General features: G+C 46.6%; 3 protein-coding genes across 10 annotated transcripts in view; 1 reads left to right on the top strand and 2 right to left on the bottom strand.

Annotated features, from left to right (window-relative positions):
* RSPRY1 (ring finger and SPRY domain containing 1) overlaps window positions 1-1,984 on the bottom strand; it is a 35,864-nt gene extending 33,880 nt beyond the window's left edge. Inside the window, exon 1 of one of the 2 annotated variants that reach the window (XM_042027229.1) lies at window positions 1,879-1,984. The gene's annotated coding sequence lies outside the window, so the exon portion shown is untranslated. The remainder of the gene's footprint in view (window positions 1-1,878) is intronic. The other variant, XM_042027230.1, reaches the window with a different exon arrangement.
* A 281-nt stretch (window positions 1,985-2,265) lies between these two features.
* On the top strand, window positions 2,266-16,137 carry PSME3IP1 (proteasome activator subunit 3 interacting protein 1). Of its 2 annotated transcripts, XM_042027227.1 has the most exons (7): window positions 2,266-2,354; window positions 5,735-5,880; window positions 6,051-6,149; window positions 7,986-8,107; window positions 12,091-12,224; window positions 14,197-14,261; window positions 15,399-16,137. In XM_042027227.1, the coding sequence occupies exons 2-7, from the start codon at window positions 5,751-5,753 to the stop codon at window positions 15,614-15,616; spliced, it is 768 nt and encodes a 255-aa protein (XP_041883161.1). In that variant the 5' UTR covers window positions 2,266-2,354; window positions 5,735-5,750; the 3' UTR covers window positions 15,617-16,137. The 2 variants fall into 2 exon arrangements, with proteins under 2 accessions (XP_041883161.1, XP_041883162.1); XM_042027228.1 differs by lacking the exon at window positions 6,051-6,149 and having other exon boundaries at window positions 2,271-2,354.
* Window positions 16,138-18,847: 2,710 nt separating this feature from the next.
* CPNE2 (copine 2) overlaps window positions 18,848-25,285 on the bottom strand; it is a 44,875-nt gene continuing 38,437 nt past the window's right edge. For all 6 annotated transcript variants that reach the window (XM_042027222.1, XM_042027226.1, XM_042027224.1 and 3 more), the window contains exons 13-16: window positions 24,676-24,727; window positions 23,635-23,768; window positions 20,335-20,571; window positions 18,848-19,439 (exon numbers count right to left, since the gene is read on the bottom strand). In XM_042027222.1, the coding sequence (XP_041883156.1) occupies window positions 19,332-19,439; window positions 20,335-20,571; window positions 23,635-23,768; window positions 24,676-24,727 (531 nt within the window). In that variant the 3' untranslated portion in view covers window positions 18,848-19,331. The remainder of the gene's footprint in view (window positions 19,440-20,334; window positions 20,572-23,634; window positions 23,769-24,675; window positions 24,728-25,285) is intronic.

Below are 25,285 nucleotides of genomic sequence, written 5' to 3'. Positions count from 1 at the left end.
AATATGACAAGTTTTGAGAATGCACAGTCCTCCGGAAATCCACAGTCAAATACAGGAATCCAAGAGGAGACAAGATGCAAGGGAGTATTTCAGATGGCTCATAGGTGATGAGAACATTCACCGCTTAAAAATCTGTATAGTTTAGCAAGAAAATAGCAAAAATTTTAATACCAGGAAGTAAACAAGGGAAAGTCACAGTACACAAGTGGATGTAGGCTTCCACATGATGATAACCTCATGGCAGTGATGGATGTAGAGAAAATTAGTAGAAAAGCAGAACTGAGCTGAGGACCACCATGAGAAAACAACACCAAAACAAATACATGCATTCAATGCAAGACAAAGGACAGAAAAACAAAAATCCTGAGGCAAAGCTAGTGCTAAGTAGAAAAAAAAAATCTCTTGTATTGAAGAAAACAGACACTGATGCAGACATAAAATGAAACAAAACCCCACCAAACACACCAGCATTCGGAAAACAGAGCAGGCTGAATAAATTTAGGAGAGAAAAGGCAGCTCTAATGTCTTTCTCCATGGACCAAAGTTTCACTGTGTGAGAAAAACTGATAACACCAGCTGAGCACCAAAATGAACTCTGGCCTCAGGGATGGGAGTTTGCAATAACAAAACAGAAAATGAAAAGTAAGGTGACTACAGTCGTTCTTGGGACCTACATTAAGATTGTGGCCAGAAGGGACACTGCACCTACTGCTACACGGCAGAACATATAAAAGAACAGCAGTTCCTAAAAAGAGGGGGTCAATGAAGGCATGCGAGATAGAAGCAGCAATCAGCAGGACGGAATCAAAGCGCTTAAAAGAGAAACTCATGCTCGATACGGGCATAATACAAGCAGTGAAAAAAATCCTGCTTTATAAGCACTGAAGTGGGAGAACAGAGCAGAGCCGAGGTGTTACCGCACCCCGTAGCAAAGGTGCCGCTGCCTAATCTATCGCTTAAGAATGCAAAACAAAAGATACAGGTAAACGAGTGGCCTGCTCCACACCTTCATACCTCCTCTGTAAAGACAGAAAACTCGCTCTGCATAAATACTCTTACACTGAGAGCGAGAAATAGTTTTCAGGATTCTGACTCCTCACATTCATGTAACAATATTCAAGGGCTCAAGAACACTGTCGTGTTTCCGAGCTGCCAGGGCAGCACGTCGAGTCTGCGATTCCGCGATTCGATGTCATTTTGCCCCTCGCACACCAAAACCGCTATAGCCAAGCCCTTGTTTTGCAAGTCATACGAGCACCCGGGAGCTCTCCCCGCACCCGGGAGGCGCCGTTAGGAACTTCCAACCCCTCCCGGCCCTGAGCAGCGCCGGACTCGGGGCGCCCCAGCTCGCCAAACCCACCTTTCATTCACCGTTTGCCGCTTTCTTTACCGAGCTCCCAACTCCACACGCGAGCTCAGCTCTGCCCAGCTCCGGGGCCTCCGGGAGAGCTCAGCGAGCCCGGGGGCTGCACCTCGGCCACCCGGGGGCTGCACCTCGGCCACCCGCCTCTTCGCGCTGGTTGCCCCCCCCCGGGAGGAGAGGTACCGGTGGCCCCGGAGAGGCAGCCGGGGGGTTGCTACAATCTCTGGGGGGCAGCTGCATCAGCCACCAGAGCCGACGGGACCCCGGGCCGCTGCCTGGGGCCGGGGGGGCTGCGCTGGCCCGGCCCCCGCCCCAACCTGCACCTGCCCCGGCGGCCCCCAGGGAAGCGGAGAGCGGGTTGGGGTAAGCACGGTGCCTTCGCTCATTAACGCACGGCCGGCACGGGGGCCACCAGCGCCCAGCCCGGCGCTGTCCCTTCCCCGAGCCCAATGCGCGCCCCGCTCCACCCCAGCCCCGCAGCATCCGCCCGCCGGGCCGCGCCCGCCCTGCCTCACCTCAGCTCCGCGCAGCCCCGCCGGGAGCGCAGCGGGGCCGCCGCGAACCGCGCGCCCTCCGCCCCTAACCGGCCCCGGCCCGGCGCTGCCGCCGCTCCTTTGTGCCGAAAGATGGAGGCGACTCACGGCGCGGCCCCGCCCCGGGCCCAGGCCCCGCCCGCCCCGCGGCCCCGCCCCCCGCCGTCTCCCGGGCGACCCGCCCCGCCCTCGGCCCCGCCCCCGGCACGAGAGCTTCGCCCAATCGCGGCTCGGGGTCTCCGTGACGTCCTCCCGTCAGCCAACCCCCGTCCCCTCCGCGCGCCGCTCTGCCTGCCGTAAGTGTGGCGGGGATTGGCTGCCGCGGGGGCGGGGCCGCCGGAGGAAGGGCTCTCTCGGTTGGCTGTGGCGGGCGGAAGGGGCGGGGCGGCCGGCGGAGGGAAGCGGGGTCAATGGCGGCGCTGCGGGCCCGGCGGTGCCGCTCGCTGTGAGGGGCCGCGGTACGTGCCGGGGGCGGGCCCGGGGCGGCGGGACCGGGGAAAGCGCCCGGGGGCGAGGAAAGCGGCCGTGGCCGGGCCGCGGGGCCCTTTGGGTGCAGGGATGAAGGGGGCCGGGCCTGGGCCCTGCGCGCGCGGTGGGCCGGGGGCCGCTCCCGGGACGAGGGGCTGGAGGGAAGGTGGGGAGAAGAGGTCGCAGTGAGGGCTCGGAGCAGCCCGAGCCCGGCACGCCCAGGAGGGTTCCCCGCATTGAGCTCCGCGGACACCGCAGGAAGCGGGGCCCGGGGGCGGGTTCAGCTGATGGGGAGCGATTAATGCCCTCCGTCTCCGGGGCGGCTCCGGGCTCGGCACGCAGCGCGATATTTGATGTGCTGCGGGGGTGCGGGGAGCGCTGCCCGAGTTGGTTCAATGGTGGGTTGATGAAATGAGTAGGTAAAGTAATCTTTGTTATTTAATGGGGGCTGAATGTATTGGAAGCTGCACACGGGTACCCAAGACACCGTCGCTGCTCTACATATGTTCGAGCCTAGGTGGTGGCAAGGGCTGTAAAGTTTGGGAGGTTTTTTGATTCTGGGGGTGTTACCATCTGGTAGTGTAAAACCCTGCAGTCTGCAGCTGTGACAAACTTCTGTCATTTGCAGTGACAGCATAGCCCTAGAATACAGTCACCAGACGAAAACACAGATAAACAGGGGAAAGTTGCCAAGTACATGTTTTTTGTTGGGTCTGGTTTGTGTGTGTTTGCTTCAGATGTGAGAGGGCAAAGAATATAGCAAGTTAGCAAACTTTGTAAGTGTAAGCGAACTTTAGTATGATGCTGCTTGATGGGTTTTTTTCCTCCCACATCCCTGTGCCCCAAGATGGGGTTGTCAGTATCAGACACGAGTTTTCAGGACAGTATTGAAAACACCATTGCTGCATCTCAGGCCATAATTAAACCCTAATCCACTTCATGTATCTTAAAATATACTAAGTGAACTGACTGATCCAGGTGGTTTACTGCTGAAGGCTTTAGTCCCCAGAGGATACTATGTTCTCGTAGAATCCCTCTCTCTCAGTTTGGTTTTATTACTGTCTCTCACCACTGTATTGGAACCTTTTGTTTCCTCCCTAAGTATATGGGTTGAGATGACACAAGTGGAGAAATAAATTATGTCGTTTAGGCAGCACTTGGATAGGAAAGCTCCCTTGTGATCAGGACCTGTACTCAGCAGTGAGATTCAATTTTTATCTTCTCTGTAGGTTTCCAGCTTGAACCACCTTCAGAAATTACACTCAAAGAGCGAGTGTTCCATGCTGTCTGGAAAGTGGACTTGTCTTAAGGTGGATTTTTTGGTTAGATATTAAAAAAGAAAGAAAAGTTAAAAAAAGAGAAAATCACCAGCCCTAGATCTGTCCTTCCTGTCGCCTACTATTAAGAGAATCCTTTTGTCTTAACTTCTTTTGATAACACCCACCTTCAGAATGCATCCTGCTGTAACAAAAATTTGTCCAGTGCTCTAACCTGGATTTCTCCTGAGACCTCAATTTTTTCTTTTTTGTTAGAAATGATATCCCATAAAAGTATCAGTTTTTGTAAGGATTTCCCGACTGCCTGCAGGAGTGATTCCTTGTGGTATGAAGGAAGGATGATAAACAGGTTTCTTCCCTTACTTGGGCTACTGCATCCCTTCCTCCTTGGAAGAGCAACTGTTCTGGGATCTCTTCCGTGCTGAAATGCAGACAGGGTGAGATCCCAAATTAATAGTGCTTGGCAGAGCTGTGAGCAGTCATCTGTAGTCCTTAACTTGCTGCAGTTATATCAGGGAGATAATAAAACAGAAAAAAGTTACGTTAGTATGTCTTTAAATGAAAAGCTCTGTTGGTTGTGTTCGTGTTGTACTTCTGTGTACAGTTTTGATGTACAGGCTTGAAACAAAAGCAGGCATTAGGGCTTTATTGCGTAGCATGGAGCTGGCAGAATAATTCTGAAAGGAGATGCCTAGACTTACAGAAGCAGTTCGTTTCATCCTGGGCTTATGGGTGTCAAGACAAGTCTCCTTGTTAAGTCGACTACTTGGAACATCTTCACCCTGCACCTCGTATTGAAATCTTGAAGCAGAGGGTGGCTGCACTGTGTGGGAAGGGGCTGTGCTCTCTTCAGGGGAAGTGCTGCTCATTCTCTAACCCAAGCTCTGTTTTAGCCTTGGGGAATTCCCTCTCTCACTCACTGGTTGAACTCCAGGTAACCCCGACAGCCCCGAGCACAGCCTGTCCCAGCTCAGCTCTCCCTGGGGCTGCAGGGAGCTGCAGGAGGTTTCTGAGGCTGGAGAGATGAGTTGCTATTGAGCACCTCAGAGTTGCTCCCTCCCTGCCCTGCCTCATCAGGGAGGAGGACAGGGAGAAATAAATGTCAGGGGTTGAGATCAGAACAGTTTGATAATGGAAACAAAATAAATACAGTATTAATACTAATAGTATTGATTATAAACTAACAATAGTAACAGCAGTGAAGAGGAGACAGAGGAGTAAACCCAAGACAAGCAAATGATTCTCAATATAGTTGCTCACCACCTGTTCTTGTTCTTGTTCTTGCTCACCTGTACCCAGCCTGTTCTTGAAGAGTGATCAGCAAATCCCAGCCAGCTCCCCCCAGTTTATATACTGGGCACGGTTCTATGGAATATCCCTTTGGCCAGTTCGGGACAGCTGTCCTGGCCATGCTCCCTCCTGGCTTCTTGTGTAGCTCCTCACTGTCAGAGCATGAGACACTGAGGAGTCCTGGCTTAGAGCATTACTGAGCAACAACTAAAACTGCAAGTGTTATCAATTTTACTGTCACACTAAATCCAAACCACAGAGCTGTACTATCTGCTAAGAAGCTTAATTCTGTCCCAGCCAAAACCAGAACAGTTGCTAATTTCTGAAATCTCACTATTAATCACTTATAAATACATGCATTCAACAACTGAAAACAGGCAAGCTTTCTCAAATTTCCATAGGTTGGGCAAAAAGAACTTGGGATTTGATGTTTTGCTCTCACTTTATTTCTCTTCCGAACAGAGACGTGGAAGAACAGAAATAAAAGAATGGGAGTGTAGGTGATTTTTAGTATTTATTTAAGCAAAGTAAATCCATTAAAATACGACTTTCAGAAAAACAGAGGTAGAAAACTAGCAGGAAAGATGTAATAATGAAAAAGAGTAAAGGAGGAGTAATAGATGATGCTTATTAGTCTTAGCAGTTATACAGTGAGTTGGTGTCTCAGTGCTTACTATGAAGTGTTCTTTAGAGAACTGAAGTTATTTTAAGGGCAGCAGGTCTGTTTTTCAGGATGTTCAGTAATGTTTCACTCATTGGAAAGCATAATCAGACTCCTGATATCTTTCATATTGTGTTTTTAGGAGACACTATTCCACAATGGATGGAGGAGATGGTACTGCTGACCTTGTGATTAACAAGAGGTTTGTATCTGAAGCAGAGCTAGAGGAGCGACGAAAGAGAAGGCAAGAGGAATGGGAAAAGGTCCGAAAACCTGAGGATCCAAAAGGTATGGGATAAATTTTAATAATTACAGGAAGAAGATCTGAGAATATTTCACTTTTGTGGGAAATAGAAATAAAAAGGAATGGCTTGTATTCTATAATTTCAAAAGGTTTTTACATGAAGAAACGGAGTGTTTCTAACGTATGGTCTCCCATCCTGATTTGTTCCTTTCAGAATGCCCAGAGGAGGCATATGACCCACGGTCGTTGTATGAAAGGCTCCAGGAACAGAGAGAAAAGAAGCAGCAGGAGTTTGAGGAGCAATTTAAATTCAGTAAGCACCAGCAGCAAACTGCATGTGTTGCATGCACAACTTCTGACAAAAGGACATATCTGTGTGTCTTGTCTCCCTCTCTGAGAGGGAAACAAAGGCTTCAGGAGAGTATTATTGAAATCCTGGATTCTTAAAGGAATGCGTTCTGGATACTGAGGCAGCACTGCACACGTGCAAAACTCAAAAGGTGTTTGCAGTTACAAAGCTGCATTCCTGTAAAGTGTTGAATACTAGGCTTATATTGCATGTAAAATCAAATCAAATCAAACAAAAACCAACCAAACTTGATAGCAATTCATGGAAAAGTGGAAGTGTATTGTGGTTTTGTGACTATTGAACTCATGCTTTAACTCAGCTGCTTGAATCAATTAAAGAAATCCTGTTAGAGCAGCTATTACATTTTCAAGCCATAATTATTTGACTGAAAGTGATTTGAGAGTTAAGATTATGATTTGGAAGAAGTAAATTTACGTTGTTTTGATTCTTCAAAAGTAGATGTTTGACTCTTCTAGTGAAATGGGAACCTAATTTCTCTTGATGTTTGAATTTCTGGTTTTATAGAAAAGCCCTTTGAAGAATGGAAAATACAGATAGCAGCATTAATGCATTAAAGTCTCCAACTGGGCCTACAGGATTCTTTCCAACTGGAGAGTTTACAGTTAACTTCAGTAAACTTTTGATCCCAGTCATTTTTGGTGACATGACTAAGCAATTCTTGTCCAAGGAGCCACCCAAAACCTGACTGCTGTCAGCCTGAATGGGAAGGGATTCTAATAACTGTCTAAATTAATAGTTTTTCTTGCCCAGTTATACTAGATCTGCAACACCTTTGCTTTGGTAACCAAGTACTGGAATGGGAAGCAGCCCTGAGAAGTAAACCCACTTCTGCTTTTAAGGCAACCACAGCAGAATATTAGATACCAGCTAACCTGGAGAGCAAAACCTACTGCAGCGTGCCTAGGAGGGAACCTCAATAAAACCTCAGCTCAAAGGACCTCAGTGGCTGCTCCTCTTAGTTTGCAGATGAGGCAGGCAGAAAATAAAATTAATTCATGTCACTCGCTTCAAAAAATGTCCCAAGTTTAGCTACTTCTGCTCTCTGAGGGGGCCCTCAGCAGTAGTAGTGAGTGCTACAAGTTACTGTTTAAAGATTTATGAATGAGCTCTGCGTGAGTTGGAAGGAGCAGGGATTGGCTTTTATAAAGTAACCTCAAATAATAATTGATTTCCAGAGCTTTTCTGTCAAAGACACAAGCTTGCTAATTATCAGTGTAAATGATAATTTAATGCCCTTAAAGTGACTGGGGCTTGCCTATGTGGGTGGAGGTTAAAAATATGGTGACTTCATGTAAAAGCCTAAAAATCCTCAGATGGAATTCAACTTTAATGAAGACTAAAGGTGATGTTTGGGCTAAGATTTCTAATGGTGACTACAAACAGCAAGATTTGGTCTTTCTAAAACACACTGTTTATTGTCATTCTAATTAAATTGTGTGCTCAAGAGACGCTGAACATTTGCAGAACAGGAAATAAAAGACCTTCCTGCTTCATGTACTTTCCTTAAAGTAGGATAGCATGTTTAGAAAAAATTTGTTTTTATTTGGACATTAGGAGTTGTCTTGCTTCTACTTTTTTTTTTTTTGAACAGGTGTTAAAACTAATTAGCTACTAATTGTTTGCTCTAGAAAATGTACTTCCTATTTTGAGGCAAGATTTCTGAGGGAAGAAGTAATGTGGTTTTTTTAGGTTATTGGTTGGTTGAAGAACATTCTGAGGAGACAGACTTAGACTTGGTGTCTGAAACCAAAACAACAAATTTCTTTTTTCTTTATTCAGAAAATATGGTAAGAGGCTTAGATGAAGATGAGACGCATTTCCTTGATGAGGTTTCTCGGCAGCAAGAGCTACTAGAAAAGCAACGAAGGGAAGAAGAGCTGAAAGAACTAAATGAATACAGAATATCCTTTGCACTAAAATGGCTGGTGGTTACCTAGAGGAGGGTAAGAATGGGCTGGAGTTTGTTCTGTCAGTTGACATTCTTTTTATAAAACTACTTTACAGAACGTGTATAATGATATACTTTCAAAGTTTAATGGTTTCATTGTAGCTTTGATTGACCACTGCAATGTTTGATATTCCCCCCTCAACTCCCACTTTTTTGGTATTTTTCTTTCCTTCTCCCCTCTCCATTGTTTTGGGCTTTGGTTGTGGTTTGGTTTTTTTCTGTTACTGGGGTCATGATATACCATCACTAAAAAGAGAATGAGAACACAAAGAAAAACCAGCGTCTTATCTCTAATATTTTCCTTTTGTCTTCTTAGGGAAAATTAAATAATAATTTTTGTATTTGTATACAATACAATTTTTTTTTTTTTTGTATATTGCCTGATTTTAACATACCTGTTTGAAATAATGTTTGAATTGCTCTCTCTGTTACTCTTCTTGAAGTATTAGATACTTTCTCCCTTGCTGATACTTGCAGGATGAGAAATTAAATACATCTGTGCATATGTGCTGACTTTCTTCTGGGAGAAGCCCATGGAGACTTGGCTCCTTTGGGTAATACACACTTGTAGGCAGGACTAAGAGCAGGACAGTTTGGCTTTGCTGTTAAATGCCTAATTTTCTTGAAGATATGCTGGAAAATCATATAGGATGTTTTTTCTCTCTAATTAGTGCCAGTCAAGGGAGGTTGGAATGATTTGAGAATTTCTGTGCTTATCAAAATACTGCTTTTTTGACGTTTACTGAACCTATGCAGAATCTGATGGTTTCTTTGTCTCTATTGCTTTTGAGTCATGGGTGAACAAGACACAAGTTCTCAGGGAAGCTTTAGTATAAATGAAAGAGTTTGTGGACACAAGGAGGTGACCAAAACCAGTCAGCAAATAAAATTGAATAGTGCTGATACTATAGAGATTGGTCTTACCTTGTGTTAGTCAATGATTTACTATTTGGAGCGTGTGTCCTGTGAAGAGCATCTCAATTAGCTCAGGAATACGTTTATGAAAAAGCTGATGCAATTTTTTAACTTCAGAAATAGGCTGCAGTTAGTTTATGCATTTGGAGTATTTTCGTGATTTGCTGGATCTAGTAATGGGGTATTCGTGGGATATATTTAGTTTCAGTGATGGTTGCTCGCGGGGCTGGCTGATCCAGGGTTGTGCAGTGTAAGATTGGGCTGTGGGAGCAGCTGACAGCTCTCGTTATGTCACGTACATCTGGAGTGAACCATACCAGCCCCGAGGGAATCTTGAGTTGCCTTGAATTAGCCACATAACGCCCAGATCCCTGAATGGCCTGATCAAGATGTTCAGGCCATCTTACCTCAGTCTTAGCAATATTGGTGGCTCTGAATCCGAAGTCTTGCTGTAAAAATTAAACTGTAGAACTTATTGCTGATGGGGTGGAGGAAGGGAGAATGTTTTGTAGTCACCTCATCTCATGCGAAAATCAGAAATGTTACCCATTTAATTTCCTTTTTAAAGTTCTTTTTATTTAACAATAATATTTCAAGCAGCCTCGGAGCAAAATTAATTGTTTGAAACTTTTGGTGGTGTTCTGAAATGCAAAAGTGTTTTTTGCTTCTGCAGTTTGTTACTAATGGTTTATCACTGCAGTAACAAAACCTGTTACAAAAAAATTGTGTACTAGGTAAATGTGCTGCATCTCTAGGTACTGTTTAAGTGCTCTTCCAAATTAATAAGAGGAATGTCAACCCAATGGGTTTCATTATTTGCTCTTTTTCCTGGTATAGCATCTAATTTAAGCTACCCAGAGGCATGAATTTCATGGTAAAAACTGCATAATATTCAAGTACAGAGATTTTCTTTTCCTTAATTTTTCGGGTTGAACAATCACAAAATTACACATCTTCAGGATAAATATGCCTTGGAATATTTTAATGTACTCTTGAGCATAAGAGATTCATATGCATGGATGAATAGGAATTTTTCTTTCTCCTGCATGAACAACTACATTTGTTCCTTACCCTATCCAGACCCCACTGTCCAGATAAAGATTTACAATTTTTTTTTAAGCCATTTCCAAGAAGTATTTGCGAACAAGATCATCTTGTCTTCACTGCTACCTAAATGTAGGAACAGTTCCCCTCCAAGAAGCTGGCTTTACTGAAGGACAGCTTGTTTAGTGCAGTTGATATTTAAGATTGAGAGGTTTATTTCTAATGTTGCCTTCCTCAGAGGGAACACTTCTTGGCTGGATATAGCATTTCATTTGCTAATGACAGCAGGATGTATAAAATACCTACTAAAAATGTGCTGTGCCTTTCTAGTTGAGGAGTTTTAGGAGAATGCCACCCTGGATGGAAGCTAAAGCCTGTAATTTGGTATCTTTTAAAAGAAAAGCCTTTGAGTTCCTTAGCCAGGTTTAGAATATAACAAGGTAATGGACCTAAATGTGGAAGTTGAACACTGCAGCGTGTGGAAGAATTGTGTGGCAACATCAAACCGTGTTCGGTGCAAGGAGCTTTCAGATGGCTCTGGACAGCCACAGGATGGCACTCCTGTGCCATCTCAAAAATAGATAAAATTGAACAGTGGTTTGGGCTGAGAAGACTTTCTCTTGAAGTGAGGAGCAGTCTGGGTTACTGCTTTATCCTTAGGAAAATCAAATAAGAAATGGCATCTGAATGTTCCTGACTGTAAAGTGATTGGAGACTGAGTGTGTCATTTGAAAGCAAAGTCTAAGAGTTTTTGATTTGTAAATGTTCAGTGGGGAAAAAAGCTATGGCTTCAAATATATGGGCCGTCAATGTGAAATTCACTGTCCAATATATGTCTGCATTGACTGGGGCACCTGTGAAACTCCAGTTTGTGGAATTGTAGTCGGAGGAGAAACTGTTAGAATACTAGATTTGACTTTATAAACATGCTTTTAAACATGCTTTTAAACAGGTTAATTTGCCTTTGCCTGTGCAGTTAAAATTTTTGCAGAATTTTGTGTGACTCTCCTGGCATCTCATCTACAAACAGGGTCTTTGACAGATCCCCTTCATCAGATACAGCTGGACATTGTTATCAGATGCTGCCATAAGGAGACGTGTTCAGTGTGTGTAGAGTGTGCCCTAGTAATAAACAGACCCAGCTCCTTCTTATCCCATCTGAAAACCTGCTTAAGCTTCTCTACTTCATTATAGGTTTCAGCTTCATTCCACCTTGCTAACACTGTTTAAATCTACTCAGCTTTTCTGTGCAGTTGCAGTCTTTTTGGGTGAATCTTGGACCACGTTCCCCCTTAACCAGTCTGTCTCCTTCCTCTTGGGGTTGGTGCTTGGACTAGCAGTTACAGCCTTGTGGCCCTTACAGAGAGATGAGCTGAAAAGGTAGAGTGCTAAAGACCAAACCCAAAAAAATGGAACTGTTCTGTCTTGCTAGGCTGAAATCTGCTGGGCTCAGCAAAAAGATGATTCGAGGAGTGGAAGTGAGTGCACATATTGCTACTTAGCTTTTCTGGTAAGGATTAGAGTGTGGAGCAGCAAATTTGAATTACAAATGTGTTGATCCCCGTGGAAGGGGAAGTACTGCATTGCCTGTTTGGTTTGTTCATTTTGATCCAGCCTGACCTTTTTTGCTTTTCTAAGGCCTTTAGGAAAAGGAAGCATGGTGGATATGTTTATGGATGCTGAGTGTCTTGTGTTACACCTTTCTGGCTTCTGAACAGCAGCTCCTAGGCTTCTGCCTGGACATCTTCAGGATGGGAGAGCTGGCCCTGATACCTGACAGAGCTCTGACCCCAGAGGGTGAAGTATCTTCTATTTTGGCCGAGGGTACCAGCTAGATGTCATTACAAATAAATTTATTTTGATAGAATATGTGAATGAACTTCAGTCACTGCTGTCAGCAGAGCTGGCTAAATATATCAGGGAGGAAATGTCTGTTCTCCCCGTTCCTTCCCAGTTGATCCTTAACCCTTAATTCACAGCACTCTCACTAAAGTGGGAGTCAGTATGGACCCAAAGAAGGAAACTGAGAAGAAATTGCCCATGAAGTCAGTGGAAAACAAGAACAAATTTTCTCAGGCAAAGCTGTTGGCAGGAGCTGTGAAACACAGAAGGTTAGTTTCACACCTCTATAAATTCATGAGGAACGGAACCCAGTTAGCAGTGTAAAGGGAGGCAGGCCAAAACTGCCTCCAGAGAGTGAGGTGTAAACCTTAGCCCTAAAGAAAAAAGGGGGAAGGTATAAGAAAAGACCAGTCTTGTTTCTATAGGCTCTCACAAACTGTGGGGAAAAACATGAAGCAATTCAAATAGATAAGCGTGTGTAAAGCAAGTGGGTAGACTCTTCATTTTAGAGTGCCAGGCTTGGGCAATCCTGCTTGGGGATCGAGGGAATCTATTTTATGTCTCTGTTTGTAGATATCAGTGTCACCTCACAAATGCAATTTCATTCAGGTTGCCTAATTTATCAGCCAATTTTACCTGTGTTAAAAATGGATTGTTTTAATCTCTGCTCAGGACAGCATGGGGTTACAAGAGAGGAGCTTTGTGTGACAGTTTGGTCCTGAGGACATCAGAGAAACTTGCCGTGTTCCTCAGTGGTTTGCACTGATACATCAACACCCTTTCCACCCCAGGGAGGTGGCAGCTGGGTTTGTGATGTGTTTGCTGCTTTGATCTTGGCCTGCAAACACAGCTGCTGGTGTGCTACAGGTTATGGAGAAACCAGGCATGTGGAACCTGACTTATTTCCCACAGATGAATCATCTAATACTTAAAATGATTACTGACATCTCAAAATTCAGTGTGTTCAAATTGTCTCAGAGAATGCAAGATTAATTTAGAAGCTTAACTTGTAGGGTGATGTTTAGCTCCCAGTACAGCAGTAATTGCGTGTCTGAAAACTGAAGTGAGTACTTCCACCACCTAATGTCTGTGGGGTTGGGTGATAGTTTGGGTTTTGAGAAGGCAGAGAAGAAAAACCCTGAGCTGATAACAAGCAGCCAATAATGTTGTTTTTGTCTTGTAACTACTAGTACTTAACCCAGTAGGATGTAGAAAAGGAGCTGGCATGTGCTTAATGGTACTTCTAAAGTCTGCAGATGGCATCTGTTTAAAGAGAGCATCTTAACTGACATGTCAGTGCCATTGCAGACTTGCTTTGCAGTCTTCTATTTTTGCCATCTTATCTTTTATTGCAAAGTGGCCCAAAGCAAGTGTAGTGTGAGCTCAACATCTGCTCCCTGAGCTTTGTAATTTCCTGTAAAGGATGTATTACTATTAAAAACTCTCTGCACAGAGTAACCTTTCATCTGTACTGCGTGTTCTGATAGGGACAGAAAAGAGTTAATGCATAATAATGCTCATGCTTCATCAGTTCATCACAGCTGAATCTGGGAAGCATTTATTTATGTTGATGGCTTAGAATTGGGAACATGCAGGAGCAGGGGGGGGAATCTGAGCAGTGACAGGGGAGAGCTATGAAAGCTCTGAACAGTCAGAAGTCCAAGCCATGCTCCTTTCTCCCAGTGCCACTTTGGACCCAAAAAAGGACTTTTCTAGACACTGCAGCTGTGTAAATTGCTATAAAACTGTCTGGGCGTACTGGGTGCAAGATTTCTAGATGTTTTAGAACAGGCTCTCTAGATGCTTGAAGGAGGGGAAGGAAGCCCTGGAAGGGAAAAGCCATGGATGTTAGCACCAGCAAGCGTGGTAATCATCCACATGTGCCAGGCTGTGGTCATGTGGGTGCCTGAAGCTCAGGTAGTCATTCCCAGTCTCCTGTGGGGCACATCCTGCTGAATAGGCAGCTCTGGGTTGCTGTGCAAGGGGTTTGACTACGACTCCATGAGGCGTGTTCCTTTCCCAGCTTAACAAATGATACGTAGTGTAGATGTTGATGCTTCCTTGGATCCCACATGTTCCCCAAGGAGCCTCAGTTACTGGCGGTGGAAGTGGTGATGGTCATCAGGGGACCTTGCTGGCATTTGCTGCAGCATTTGAGGCAAAGATGTAGCAATGACTTCACAGTAATTAAGTGGTTGCCAAGACCACTTAAGACAAGACACTTTCTTATTTTTTCCACAGTTCAGATGGTGGTAACAGTGTGAAGAGGTTGAAACTAGACACTGACCATGACGAAAAGAATCAAGGTATGTCCCAACTTCTGCATGTGGGAAGATGTGTGTCTGTCACTGAGCAGCAATTGACTTGGGGTTAAATCTCATAGAGGTTTTGCCTTCCTGTTCCTTCACTGGGCAAGACAGCACAGAGTTTGGTTGGCATGTTCTCTTTTAAAGCAGTGGAAATGCTAAGTGTGAGTGCTGACAGCCTTCATGGAAAATAGGGCTGCAGGGAACCTCTGTGGGTTATCAGGATGTCCCCTGCCTAAACCAGTTCTGACAGATGTTTGTCTAAGCTCCTCTTAAGTCTCCACAGATAAAGACTGTGCACCTTCCTTAGAGAGTTTATTCTAACACTTAACTGATTTAATCTCAAAGAATTTAACCTGATAACTGATGGAAGTCTCCTTAGGTGCATTTCAACCCTAATGCTTGTTCTGTGGGCAAGAGACATGGAGAACAGATCGTCCCCTTCCTCTTCACAGCAGCATTGGATGTATTTGTATACATCCATTTCAGCTTCATGCTCTGAAGTGATTTGGTCCATCCTGAAATGAATTTGTTTCAGAAAATTGTGGGGAACTAGAATAAAAATTGTGTTTCAGCTTTAGCTGTCAGGGCTGCAATTGACTTTCTGTCAAGATACTCTGACACAAATCGGGTGAGCTGCAATTGTGTAACGACAACCCAAGGCGCTTCCTGAATCTCCTTCTGTTCAGTAAACTTTCAGAACAGCAGAAATAATTAATTAGCCATGGAAGATGGGAGATGTTGGCTAGCAGAACGATGGAATAAAAGTTTTTCTCAACTATGCTGTTATATTGCAAAAAAAATACTCAGTTACTCAAAGCAGAGCCATTTATTCTTGTTTAGTGGGTTTGGTACTTGACAAGCATCAAACTGACAACTTTAGAATAAAAAATCTGTAATGCCAGCATAGAGCTGGGCTTAAACTAGCGATGAGTAGAAAAAAAATCTCCTGAGGTAGCAAGTCCTTCCTGTCAGAATGGCTTTATTACAGCATAAAGCTGCCTTATGCTTCAATTAAATCCCGAAATCATCCGCCGCTTATGTGGGAAAAGCAGGTGAGTGACACATGGTGGTTCCTGGATTGATTGAAAGCCCTTTTCTGCACTCTCTTTTCTGACTGAGGTTTCTCTCTTGCAGAAAAACCCTCCTGTGTTCCCTTGGGAAGCAGCTCAGTGGGAGGCTCCACAGTGCATTGTCCCTCAGCAGCCGTGTGCATTGGGATCCTGCCTGGCCTGGGCGCCTACTCGGGGAGCAGTGACTCGGAGTCCAGCTCGGACAGCGAAGGCACTATTAATTCCACTGGGAAGATTGTCTCTTCTGTCTTTCGTGGCAACAGTTTCTTTGATGGTCCATAACAAAATCCCTCCGTGTGTAATGTAGTGCAGAATATCTTCCAAAGCCCTGGTGGATGCTTGTTGCATCCTTCTGCCCCAAATATAATCTTTCTAGCTAACCTCTCAACTTTAATACACTCAGATAACTCCTAAAGTAACTCATTATTTCCCCCCCACCCCCAGCTTTCCATTTCTGGGGTGCATACTGAGCCTGGAAGAAAAGCTGCCATCCTAAAGCAGAAGGCACACCTAACCATGTAACGAAGGTCTGAGGGTATGAAGGAGAGAGCTTTATCTTTTACAATTCTTATGGAAAGAATTATGTTGATTTAAGGAGTCTATACAAGACTAACAGGCAAAAAATAATCACTTGAACAGTGAAGTCTTGTAGAAGCAGCCATGTGTTCTGTTTTAAAATGTCATTTTTATTCTGTATTTGAAAAATGGGGGCAGAACCAAATTTGAGCAGATGGTGAAGTGTAGATTGCCATGACACTGTAAAGAAGTTTTAGTGTTACATGATTAAAGACGTTCTGAATGCATTTTTTTATCTCTGCTTGTGCCATTCATAATTGTTCTCATTCCATTAATCAATTTCTGCTCTACCCAACCAGCCCTTCCCTCAAACCACCACCCAGGAGAGGTGTAGGTCAGTTTCCCACAAAAGCAGAGGTGGTAATGGAAAACTTGGTCTGAGTGGGTTCACAGGAACTGCAGTTGGCTTTTCTGCTCAAAGGCTGTTGCTCCAGCATGGGAGCTTGACAAGTTATGCAGCTTTTCAGTAGCAGTGTCCTGAAGGGCATGAATCCAGAGTGGGTGGAATTCCTCTGTTCAGCCAAACTCCTTTGTACAGAAGCTGGAGAACTCCAGAGGTAGGGCTGAGGGCCTTTCAATCTCAGTGTGCTAATGGGAGTTCAGAGGGTTGGAACAGCTCAGCTCAGCTTCTCAGGGGTGGAAGTGTCTTTGTGCAATCCTGCTTCATGTGCTACACTTGTGAGATAGCACTTGGTAAGTGCATACCAATGGGCAGTTACCTGGACACAACACTGAGGGACTTGTGAGGGAGCAGCTGGGCTAAAAGCAGAGAAAACAAGGCCTGTAGTGGATTCATGCCTTAGCTTGAGTGTTGAACTTTCCAAAGGAAATGGGGAGAGTTGTGGTCACAATGAAGCTATCCTTAGCCAAATACCCTTTCTGTTTGCACAGCCCTGTTCTACAATCAGATCCTTACAGACACACTGTAATTCCTCCCCTGTTCTGGGCTGCCTGGCACCTCCTGTGTTTACTCCAGAGTTGCTCCTGCCTCTTCTTTAGTTACTGTAATTAAGGCACTTTCAGGTGGAAAATAAATAGATCTCATGCAGCCTCCCTAATGCTTTGCTTTTGTGACTTTCATCTTACTGAGCTATGGAGTGAAATGGAAGTGATGCACAAAAAAAAAAAAAAAAGTTTTTTTATTAAAGTTGCAGAGGCAACTTGAATTAAAAAAAAGAGCTGCTGGTGTTCTTCCCTGGCATTAAACTAGATCAATAACCTGACTGTAGAGTCAGAGCAACCTGGCCCAGCTGTGAGCATGCTGAGCATCCTGAGTGGTATCTTGCACAGCTGCAATCAAAATACCTGATTTAGACAGAAATTTATAGTGGGAGTTGCCAGCCAGTTGTGGTAGATGTGGTGGTGGGCTGCAGGTGAGATGGTGTTTATACTGAGCCATGCAAGGCCAGGAGGATACATAATCCAGGAAAAGCAGATGTGAGGGCCCTCTGCCTTTCTCCCATTCCTAAAAGAATGGAGTAGGACACTTGGGGAATGCCTTTGAGTCAGCTCTGCTGTTCTCAGGGCCTGGCCCATGTAAACAAACTGCAGAGCTGTCCCAGCTCCTCACTCCATCCGTTGGTCCCATTTACCTTTGTACAGCAGAAGCCACCTGACATTAAAATACCCCAGTGCCCTGGGAGATGTGCTGGGAAGTGAAGAGTGCATGGGATGAAGGATAAATCAGACCTGAAAAGGGCAGCTGTGGCAGTAACCTTGCCCTGGGCCGCCAAAGCTGGAGACAAAGAGCTGGCTTTGGCTGGCTCCAGCAACTCTCATTCACTGGTGGATTTAGATACTTTTTTTTGGTTATTTCTAAGAAAAAAACATGACTGCATAGTGTGTGCTTCATCCCCTCCCCAGGGACAGCTCAATAAACCGCTTGTTGTCTGTGCTAGTTGTTAAAGCTTCAGCGAGGTGTTAAAAAAACCCCACAAACCCCCACAAATACTCTACTAGCAGAAGAGCTTACAAGCTCCTGCAGCTGCGTGTGAGGTTCTCTTATGGAAATGAAAAAAAAAAAGTAATTTTTCCAAAGCCGCAGACTTCGATCTGGAAGCTGAGCTGGATACAGCATTATTTTTAAACAAGCCACCCTTCAAAGGCTGCTTCTCCCTTTGGAAGGCTGTTTATTTTTCCTTCCAGGAGGTTTTGCAAGGCAAATGTTTCACGGAGCAGTCCCACCTCCCCCAAGGGATGGGGTCTCACCCAGCACTGTGCTTAGAGCCAGCTCACTGTGGGACTGCCCAGGGCCATCTGTGTGCTGGTGACTCCGTGACAGCAGTGACAGCCACAAGGTTGCTGGGTGGTCGGTGGCAGAGAGCACAACCAGTAGCGTGTGCAGAAAGGGCTGCAGGCTTTACATAGGGACAGCAACCTCCCATCTCAAAAGCTTCCACTAACAGGGAGGAGGGAGGTAAAGTCTGCTTGAGTTTGGAGTAGGCCTGGTGATCCCTGATGGATATTCATCAGCATCCTCAGCTTCAAAAGACCTTAATCTAGTTAGGAACAGCAGAAAGCAGCAATTAGCACATTGCTGATGAGCAGCTCGAGGAGCTGCTAGAGAGCAGGATTTCATTACCTAGCCCATCTTCTCCCAGGCAGCAGGGAGCTTTTGTTACTCAGACTTGGAAAATTTTCTAGAGTTGAAGCAGCAGTGAACCGTGAAACTCCCTTTGATGGTTTGTTGTGGGGTCACTGGGGTTTTCCCAAGCACACAGACCCAGCTCAGGGAGGCATTAAGGGCATGCTGCCTTCCCCAGGATATCCACCTTCACTAAATCTGCCTCTGGGATGCTGTCGTTGACAGCGTGCGGCTGATCCTGGGGCACAGCCAGCAGAGCATCTGAGGGACCAGGACAGGCCCTGTCAGGGTAACTCCAAACACCCAGCACTGCTGACAGTGTTAGCTGCTCCCAGACCTTCCCATCTAGGAGATTCTTGTTTTAAATGTCCAAGTTTCTTTATTAACCTGAGTATAACAAATATAACATGTACACAGTATAAAAATGAACACGGAACCTGACATGTACAGGTACAACGCAAATACATGAACTATACAACGACCAGTTCATTGCATGATAATAATATATTAAGCATTTCATTGCTTGGAAAAAGCAAGTTTTGATCATAAAAATTATATCCTGTACCACTGAAATTATACAAAGTACATTCAATACTGAAAAGTGACTCAACAGAGCAGGACCAGGGCATGGCCTGGCTGCTTAGTGTTACCTCGGGCCAAGACTGTACAAAATTAATCCAGACCCTTCGCTGGAATGAGTCTTAAGAACTTAGCAATTAAATTAAGAAGTACAAAGTGTTTCAGGGAGGGTATTCTTCTCTTAAAAGCATGTGGAACGTGCTTTCGGCAGGACCAACAGGCTTCGGCAACATGCAGAGGGTGCAGCCTGGCACAGCTCTACGCGGGCTCCAAGTTGATGGGTGGCAGGTTTTGGTGCTTGAAGTACTGCACAACTTGCTGGGGCAGCTCTGCCAGCACAGCTTTGGCCAGGGTCTCCTTGGGGACCTGTGAGCCAAAGGGAACCAACACCAGTGTTAGGACAGCCACAGGGGACCAACCAAGCAAACGTGTCTGGGCTATCCCCAGCTCCAGATCTTCACATTTCATTTAATACCCCCTAGAGTCTACTGATAGCCAGCGTTTTATACACCTGGGATTATTATATTCTATACTACCCTTTCCTCTAGGACATAATTCACTGGTACAGAGGAATAAAACATGCTGGGTAGGTCAGAAAAAACAGGTATGAGTACCAGGAGGTGAAATAGAAAGACACCAGTAAGTTTCAGAAAAAGGGGAAGATAAGCACAAGCTGCATCCTTGGCAATCAATGCTGTGCCAGCAACAGCCTCTGCCCAGAGCTGTCTCCTGGATGATTGCAATGGACCATTCCACAGAGGGGATATGCAGGGCCAGTGCCACCATTGCCCCTTCCTACAGGGGATCAGGGGCATAGGGCTCATGCTCAGGACAACTAAGCATGAAGCCCTTGGTGTGTGGCACATCACGGGTGCTGGATGAAACCTGTGTGGGAGACACCAAAACCAGCACAGGACTGTGGCGAGGGACGTGAGCCCAGTGCTGCCCCACCCTGCTGCAGGAACCCAGACCCTGCTCTGAGTCACTGGTGTTTGCTCCCACCCATCTGACAATGACAGGGGATGGAGAAACAGGGGGGAGCTCAGGTCCCACTAGAGATGCAGAGCCTCTCTGTCCCTGCCTGCAGCGCTGATTTATGTGATCCATGCTGGAGCATCCCTGAGGGATGGTAAGACAGAGTAAGACAGGCAGGTACCTCTTGCTTCTATCTACCTCTACCATGGTTGTTTGCTTCCAGGGTCATTTCCAGGCTTGACACCCCATTGCTCCCTGTGATCACCTCCCCGCTGCCCTCACTCACGTTGCGGAAATTCCGGAAGGGCACGAACTGGACGATGTCGCGCACGGCCTCCTCGCCGGTGTAGGAGCGCAGCACCCGACTGTCCCCATCCAGGAACTCCATGGCAGCAAAGTCAGCATTGCCCACGCCCACGATGATGATGGACATGGGCAGCTTGGACGCCTGCACCACGGCGTGCCTCGTCTCGTCCATGTCGCTGATCACCCCGTCTGTGATGATGAGGAGGATGAAGTATTGCTGTGGAGGGGAGGGCACAGGGTCAGACCCACTGGGATGCCAGCACCCTCACACTGCAGCCAGGGCTCACAGTGAGGGCTGTGAGTGGACAGGGTGCTTCACATGTCGAGGGATCGCAGGTCCCCTGGGGATTTGGGAGTGAGGTTCACCATTTCCCAGGACAGCTGGCATCACTCCCTTTAGCAGAACCCAGAAATTCAGGGTTCCTATTCCCCCTGGCTTTTGAAAGATCTTGAAGAAATAACAAACCAGGTCCCACTCCTAAATATTTTTCTGAATTACTGATTTATTGTACTTAATGATGCAAAAAACCCAACCTCTAAACTGTACAGGACTTTTATGTCAGGGCCAGGAGGAGTTCAGAGCTGGGACATGAGCCCAGCTGGGAGATTAAATCTCCCCCTGCCTGCACACAGTGGGGTGTGTTTTGGGGTGCTCCCCATCAACATCTCCCTGCACTGATGGGAAGCATCTCCCCTATTGCACTACCAGGCTGTGGGGCCATCCCATGCTCAGGGCTTGTCCATCTCCTGTAAAAAGCCATGGGTATGAGAGGCACTGAGAGGGGATGCAGAGGGTACCAGCAAGCTGGGGGATGACAGAGCAGCAGCATCAGAGGCTGCTCTCCTTCCCTTGGGAAAAGGAGGGCACCAGGAGCAGTCCTGCAGAGCTGTGGAAGGATGAACAAACAAACAGATGGACAGATGGTCCTGCTGGACTCAGCTCAGCACATCTGAAGGATGTGGACCCCCCAAAATCCCATCTCCTCCATCTCCAGGGAAGGTAATGGCTCAATTTTGGCACATTACAGAGCTTGTGTGTGCTGGAGAAATGACGAAAACAAGCACTTAAGAGCATTAAAGCCTTTTGTTCCGCTCCTCATTCTTTCCATTTCCTCTGAAAACCGCTAGTGCAGCGTCCTGGAAAAGCAAAGGAGGGAGTGCTGCCCCAATCCTGTTTTTCTGGTCTTCCTCCAGCCCACATCTCCTGAAACCTTCCCTAAGCTTCATCTTTTCTTGATGGTCTCCAGTGCTAAACTCCAAGGCTGCGCAGAGCTTAAACACAACCTGAGGACAGAGGTGAGGAGGTTTTCCCAAGCCAGACCCTTCCCCACTCCAGCCCCTTTTGATGCATTAACCCTGCCTACACAGCACTGCCCAGGGTTTAGTTTTTATCTAAATATGAACTTTTGAGAGCAAATCATGGTGAAACATAAGTCTGCAGAGCAGGTCTGCAACATGTGAGTCTAGAGGACAAGACTAAACTTCAGGAGAGGACCTGCACTGGTCATAACTGGAAGCAGGACTCAGACCTCACCCTGTCTGGGAACCAGTATAGGGAGGAAGAGTATAAAACCTTGCAGGGAGCAGCTGAGAATGACTTTAAGCTGATTCTCCCCTTCCCTGCCTGGCCTCTCTACTGGAAACATGGAAAGGGCTATTTCCCTTTGTTCCCTTTTTTCTGTGAAATCCGTAATATGATCAGAGAAAAATGCTGGCAAGTATGCAGGAAAAGGGGTGGGGAGGCAGAGCTTGTCAAATGTTTATCACAACATATTTCAGAGGTCAAAAGGAGGAAGAGCTGATGCTGGGGATCAGCTTCAAAGCCCAGGGGCTGTGTAGGGGCGATGAGCATCACTATTAGCAAGGGAGCAGCGGGCACTGCCGGAAAGCATCAGTGGGAGATTCCCCAAGGAGCAGCGACAGTTTTGGCAGTGTCAGTAAATGACAGCAGGAAAGGGGTGCTGGTGGCACCTCTGGGCTCCAGCTGCAGCACCCAGTCAGGGTGGAACCTACGCCAAGCCGCAATCAGAGCTGCTGGTGCACAGGGACCAGGCTGGGGGGTCCATGGCACACCAATCCAGCAGCACCTGCCTCCTTTCTCATCCTTTTGTTGTTAAAATGGCCGACCTCTGCATCCACGTGGGCTCCTGGGATGATTCCTGATCCATTTGTTAATGATATCAGCAATTAGGTTCAGGAGGGTGAGCGGGACTTGAAGGGATTGGCAGCATTAAACAGCATGAGGTAAGAAAAGGGGCAGTTTGGATGCAGGGACCCTGCTGGAAAGGTGAGTTTTAATTCCCCAAAGCTTATTAATCCTTCCCCAAGAGACAAATGGTGTAATATCCCTCTGTCCCTCCCCCAGCCCCAGGATGTTTTAGTCTCCCATCCCTTAAGAGCTGAGGGCTCTGTTTGTGATCTATGTTGCTATGGAAAAACTACAAGGTTTTTTTGGTTTTATTTGAAATGCTGGGAGCAAGCGAGAGCGGGAGGAAGAGGAGGGCAGGTCCAGGCAGCCACTGAAGCTGTCAGCACCAGGGGTGGCTTTGATGCACGAGCTGAAGATGAGATGGAAGAGGAGAAGACCCCGGGGGAGTGAGATCCCTCATCAATAACGCTTTGTGCTGCCAAAAAAATGCCCGAGCCAAGCCAGGCTTGCCTCTGACGGCACTATTAGTGCCCATTATTTAAAATCTCCCTTGATTAAACTATTAGTGCCAGCAGAGGGGTGCAATTTGCATACGATTAGCGCCTCTGCTCAGTGCTGAGCCCGTGGGCTCTCCCTCCCCCACTGACAGTGACAGAGAAAATGAAAAAATGAGGAGCGACCTGGATCTGTGCTGAATTAAACCAAATTCCGTATTTCCTTATGCCTGGAGCTGGGAAGAGCAACAGCACTCACAGCAAGGCTGGAAAAGGTCCTCGTGGGGAAGAGGTTTCAGGTGTGATCCCACTTTGTTCCAGGCAGGAATCAGGGAAGCTTTTACCCCAACATCTCCTGCCATGCAACTGATGATGCCCAAGCTGAGCTGTTTTGGCCAGCAAAACCCAGGGGCCAGATCTACCATCCTCCATGGGCAGCTTGCTGTCACATGGACCCAAGGGAGCTCTATCTTGCAGACTTCTCATGCTCTTCACACCCCTAAGAGAACACCTTGGTCACCACTGACAAGACTGGACCCACAGAGAAGGGAAAGACACAAAACCCAGCTCAGGCTTTGTGTTCCCCTGCCCAAAGCCATCAGGACTGCCATCACGTTACAGAATCTTACGGACTTACTGATGCAGTTTCCTGTTGGGTGGCTTGAGCTGCAAAACGAGCCACGTGGTTGATGATGGGGGAGAAGTTGGTGGGTCCGTAGAAGCGGATGTGGGGCAGGCAGGCAGAGTATGCTTGGACAATGCCCTCCACACCTTCAGGGAAAGCAGAGAAACCAGGCATTACAGAGTGTCACAACCCAGTTAGGAATCATTAGCTCATGCTGTCATGGAGCTGAAGTCAGATCTATTCCCCCCTCTTCCTGCCTGACTCATCCAGATCCACGAGTTTCTTCCACCCCAAATTTCTGAATATTCAAGCTTTGCTCTTTGGTCACTCTGCAGTGGGTCCTCAGACCTTCTGTGGTAGGGAAGCCTTTGTAGTGCCCACAGTCAATGAAGGCATCCTTTGGGACTGTGAAAAAATCTCAGAATCAGCCAAGGAGGAGGAGCAAAAAGAAAAGCAACTCCTGGTCTCTGAACATAACCAAAAAACAGATAGAGAGGGTCCACATTAGCCCTTACCACTTCGGATCTGAGCAGTCCTTCAGCCATCACTGTGAGCAGCTCTCAGCTGCCAAATGGAGCATTAAGTCTGAATTCCCCATCTGCTAAACAGGCCCTGTGTTTCTTTCAGCCTTGCTGGGGGAGCAGACGGCTGGTAGGACACACCAGACAGCAGAGCGAAGGCGGATTTTACACAGTCTGAATCCAGTTGCATTTTACCCTGGGCCTTCCTACACACCCCCAAATTTTCTCTGCTTTCCTCTGAGTGTGCCTTTAGCATGTGCTCTGCTTCACCGCTCATGCCTGTCTCTGAACACGCCTTGAAAGACCCCCATGATCATAGAATGGTTCATGTTGGAAGGGACCTTTGAGATCATCTAGTGCCAACCATGCTGACATGGGTGGGGATGCCACCCACTAGATCAGGTTGCTCAGGGCCCCATCCAACCTGGCCTTGAACACCACCACGGATGAAGATGTCATTGAAGAAATGCAGAGGAAGGACAGAAAGCACTGAAGGCACCTAAGGAGTCCTAAAGGCCTGGTAGATGCTTACCTGAACAGAATGGATTCCTGGGATTGAAGTTAATGGCAAACTCATGGGATACCTGTGGAGAAGAAAAGACCCAAATTAACTTGCAGGGCCAGTGCAGGGCAGGCAGCTCACTAAGAGTTTAGCTGATGCTGCAGGGCAGGTTTAGGTGTGATGCTTCCCTAGAGCAGAAACAGGTAGTCACAGAGTTATGGTCCATCCTGCTGGATCAGTGACACCTCCCAGCCCTCTGCTACCCAAACAGCAAACACAAACATGGTCAGGGCTGAGCAGCACTTGAGGATGAACCAGTTCCCCAGCGCCCCCATCATGGAGTCTCCTGAAATTATCACACCATACATTCTTCTACAGTTACCAAAGCAGGTTTGTCTCCGTGGCTTCCCACTGGCAGCCCCGAGGGGAAGCAGGCAGAAGGGAGGCTCTCAGCCAGTTGTGCCATCTCACCAGTCACTAGGAGAAATGACTTCATCCTATTACAGGTTATAAAGGGAGAAAACCCAAACTCATCACAGGGAGTCCACTCCTGGCAGCATCTCCATTCCCCATCTCTCTGCAGGAGGATGATGCCACAGCACATCCAAGATCCTTTAGCTTTTCCACCACCTCCTTTCAA

Source organism: Corvus kubaryi, unplaced genomic scaffold (genome assembly GCF_017639235.1).
Source record: "Corvus kubaryi isolate FWS band 111438036 unplaced genomic scaffold, C.kubaryi_AGA036_p1.0 37300, whole genome shotgun sequence".
In the NCBI taxonomy this organism is placed as follows: Eukaryota; Metazoa; Chordata; class Aves; order Passeriformes; family Corvidae; genus Corvus; species Corvus kubaryi.
This window is presented reverse-complemented; position numbering and strand designations above follow the sequence as displayed.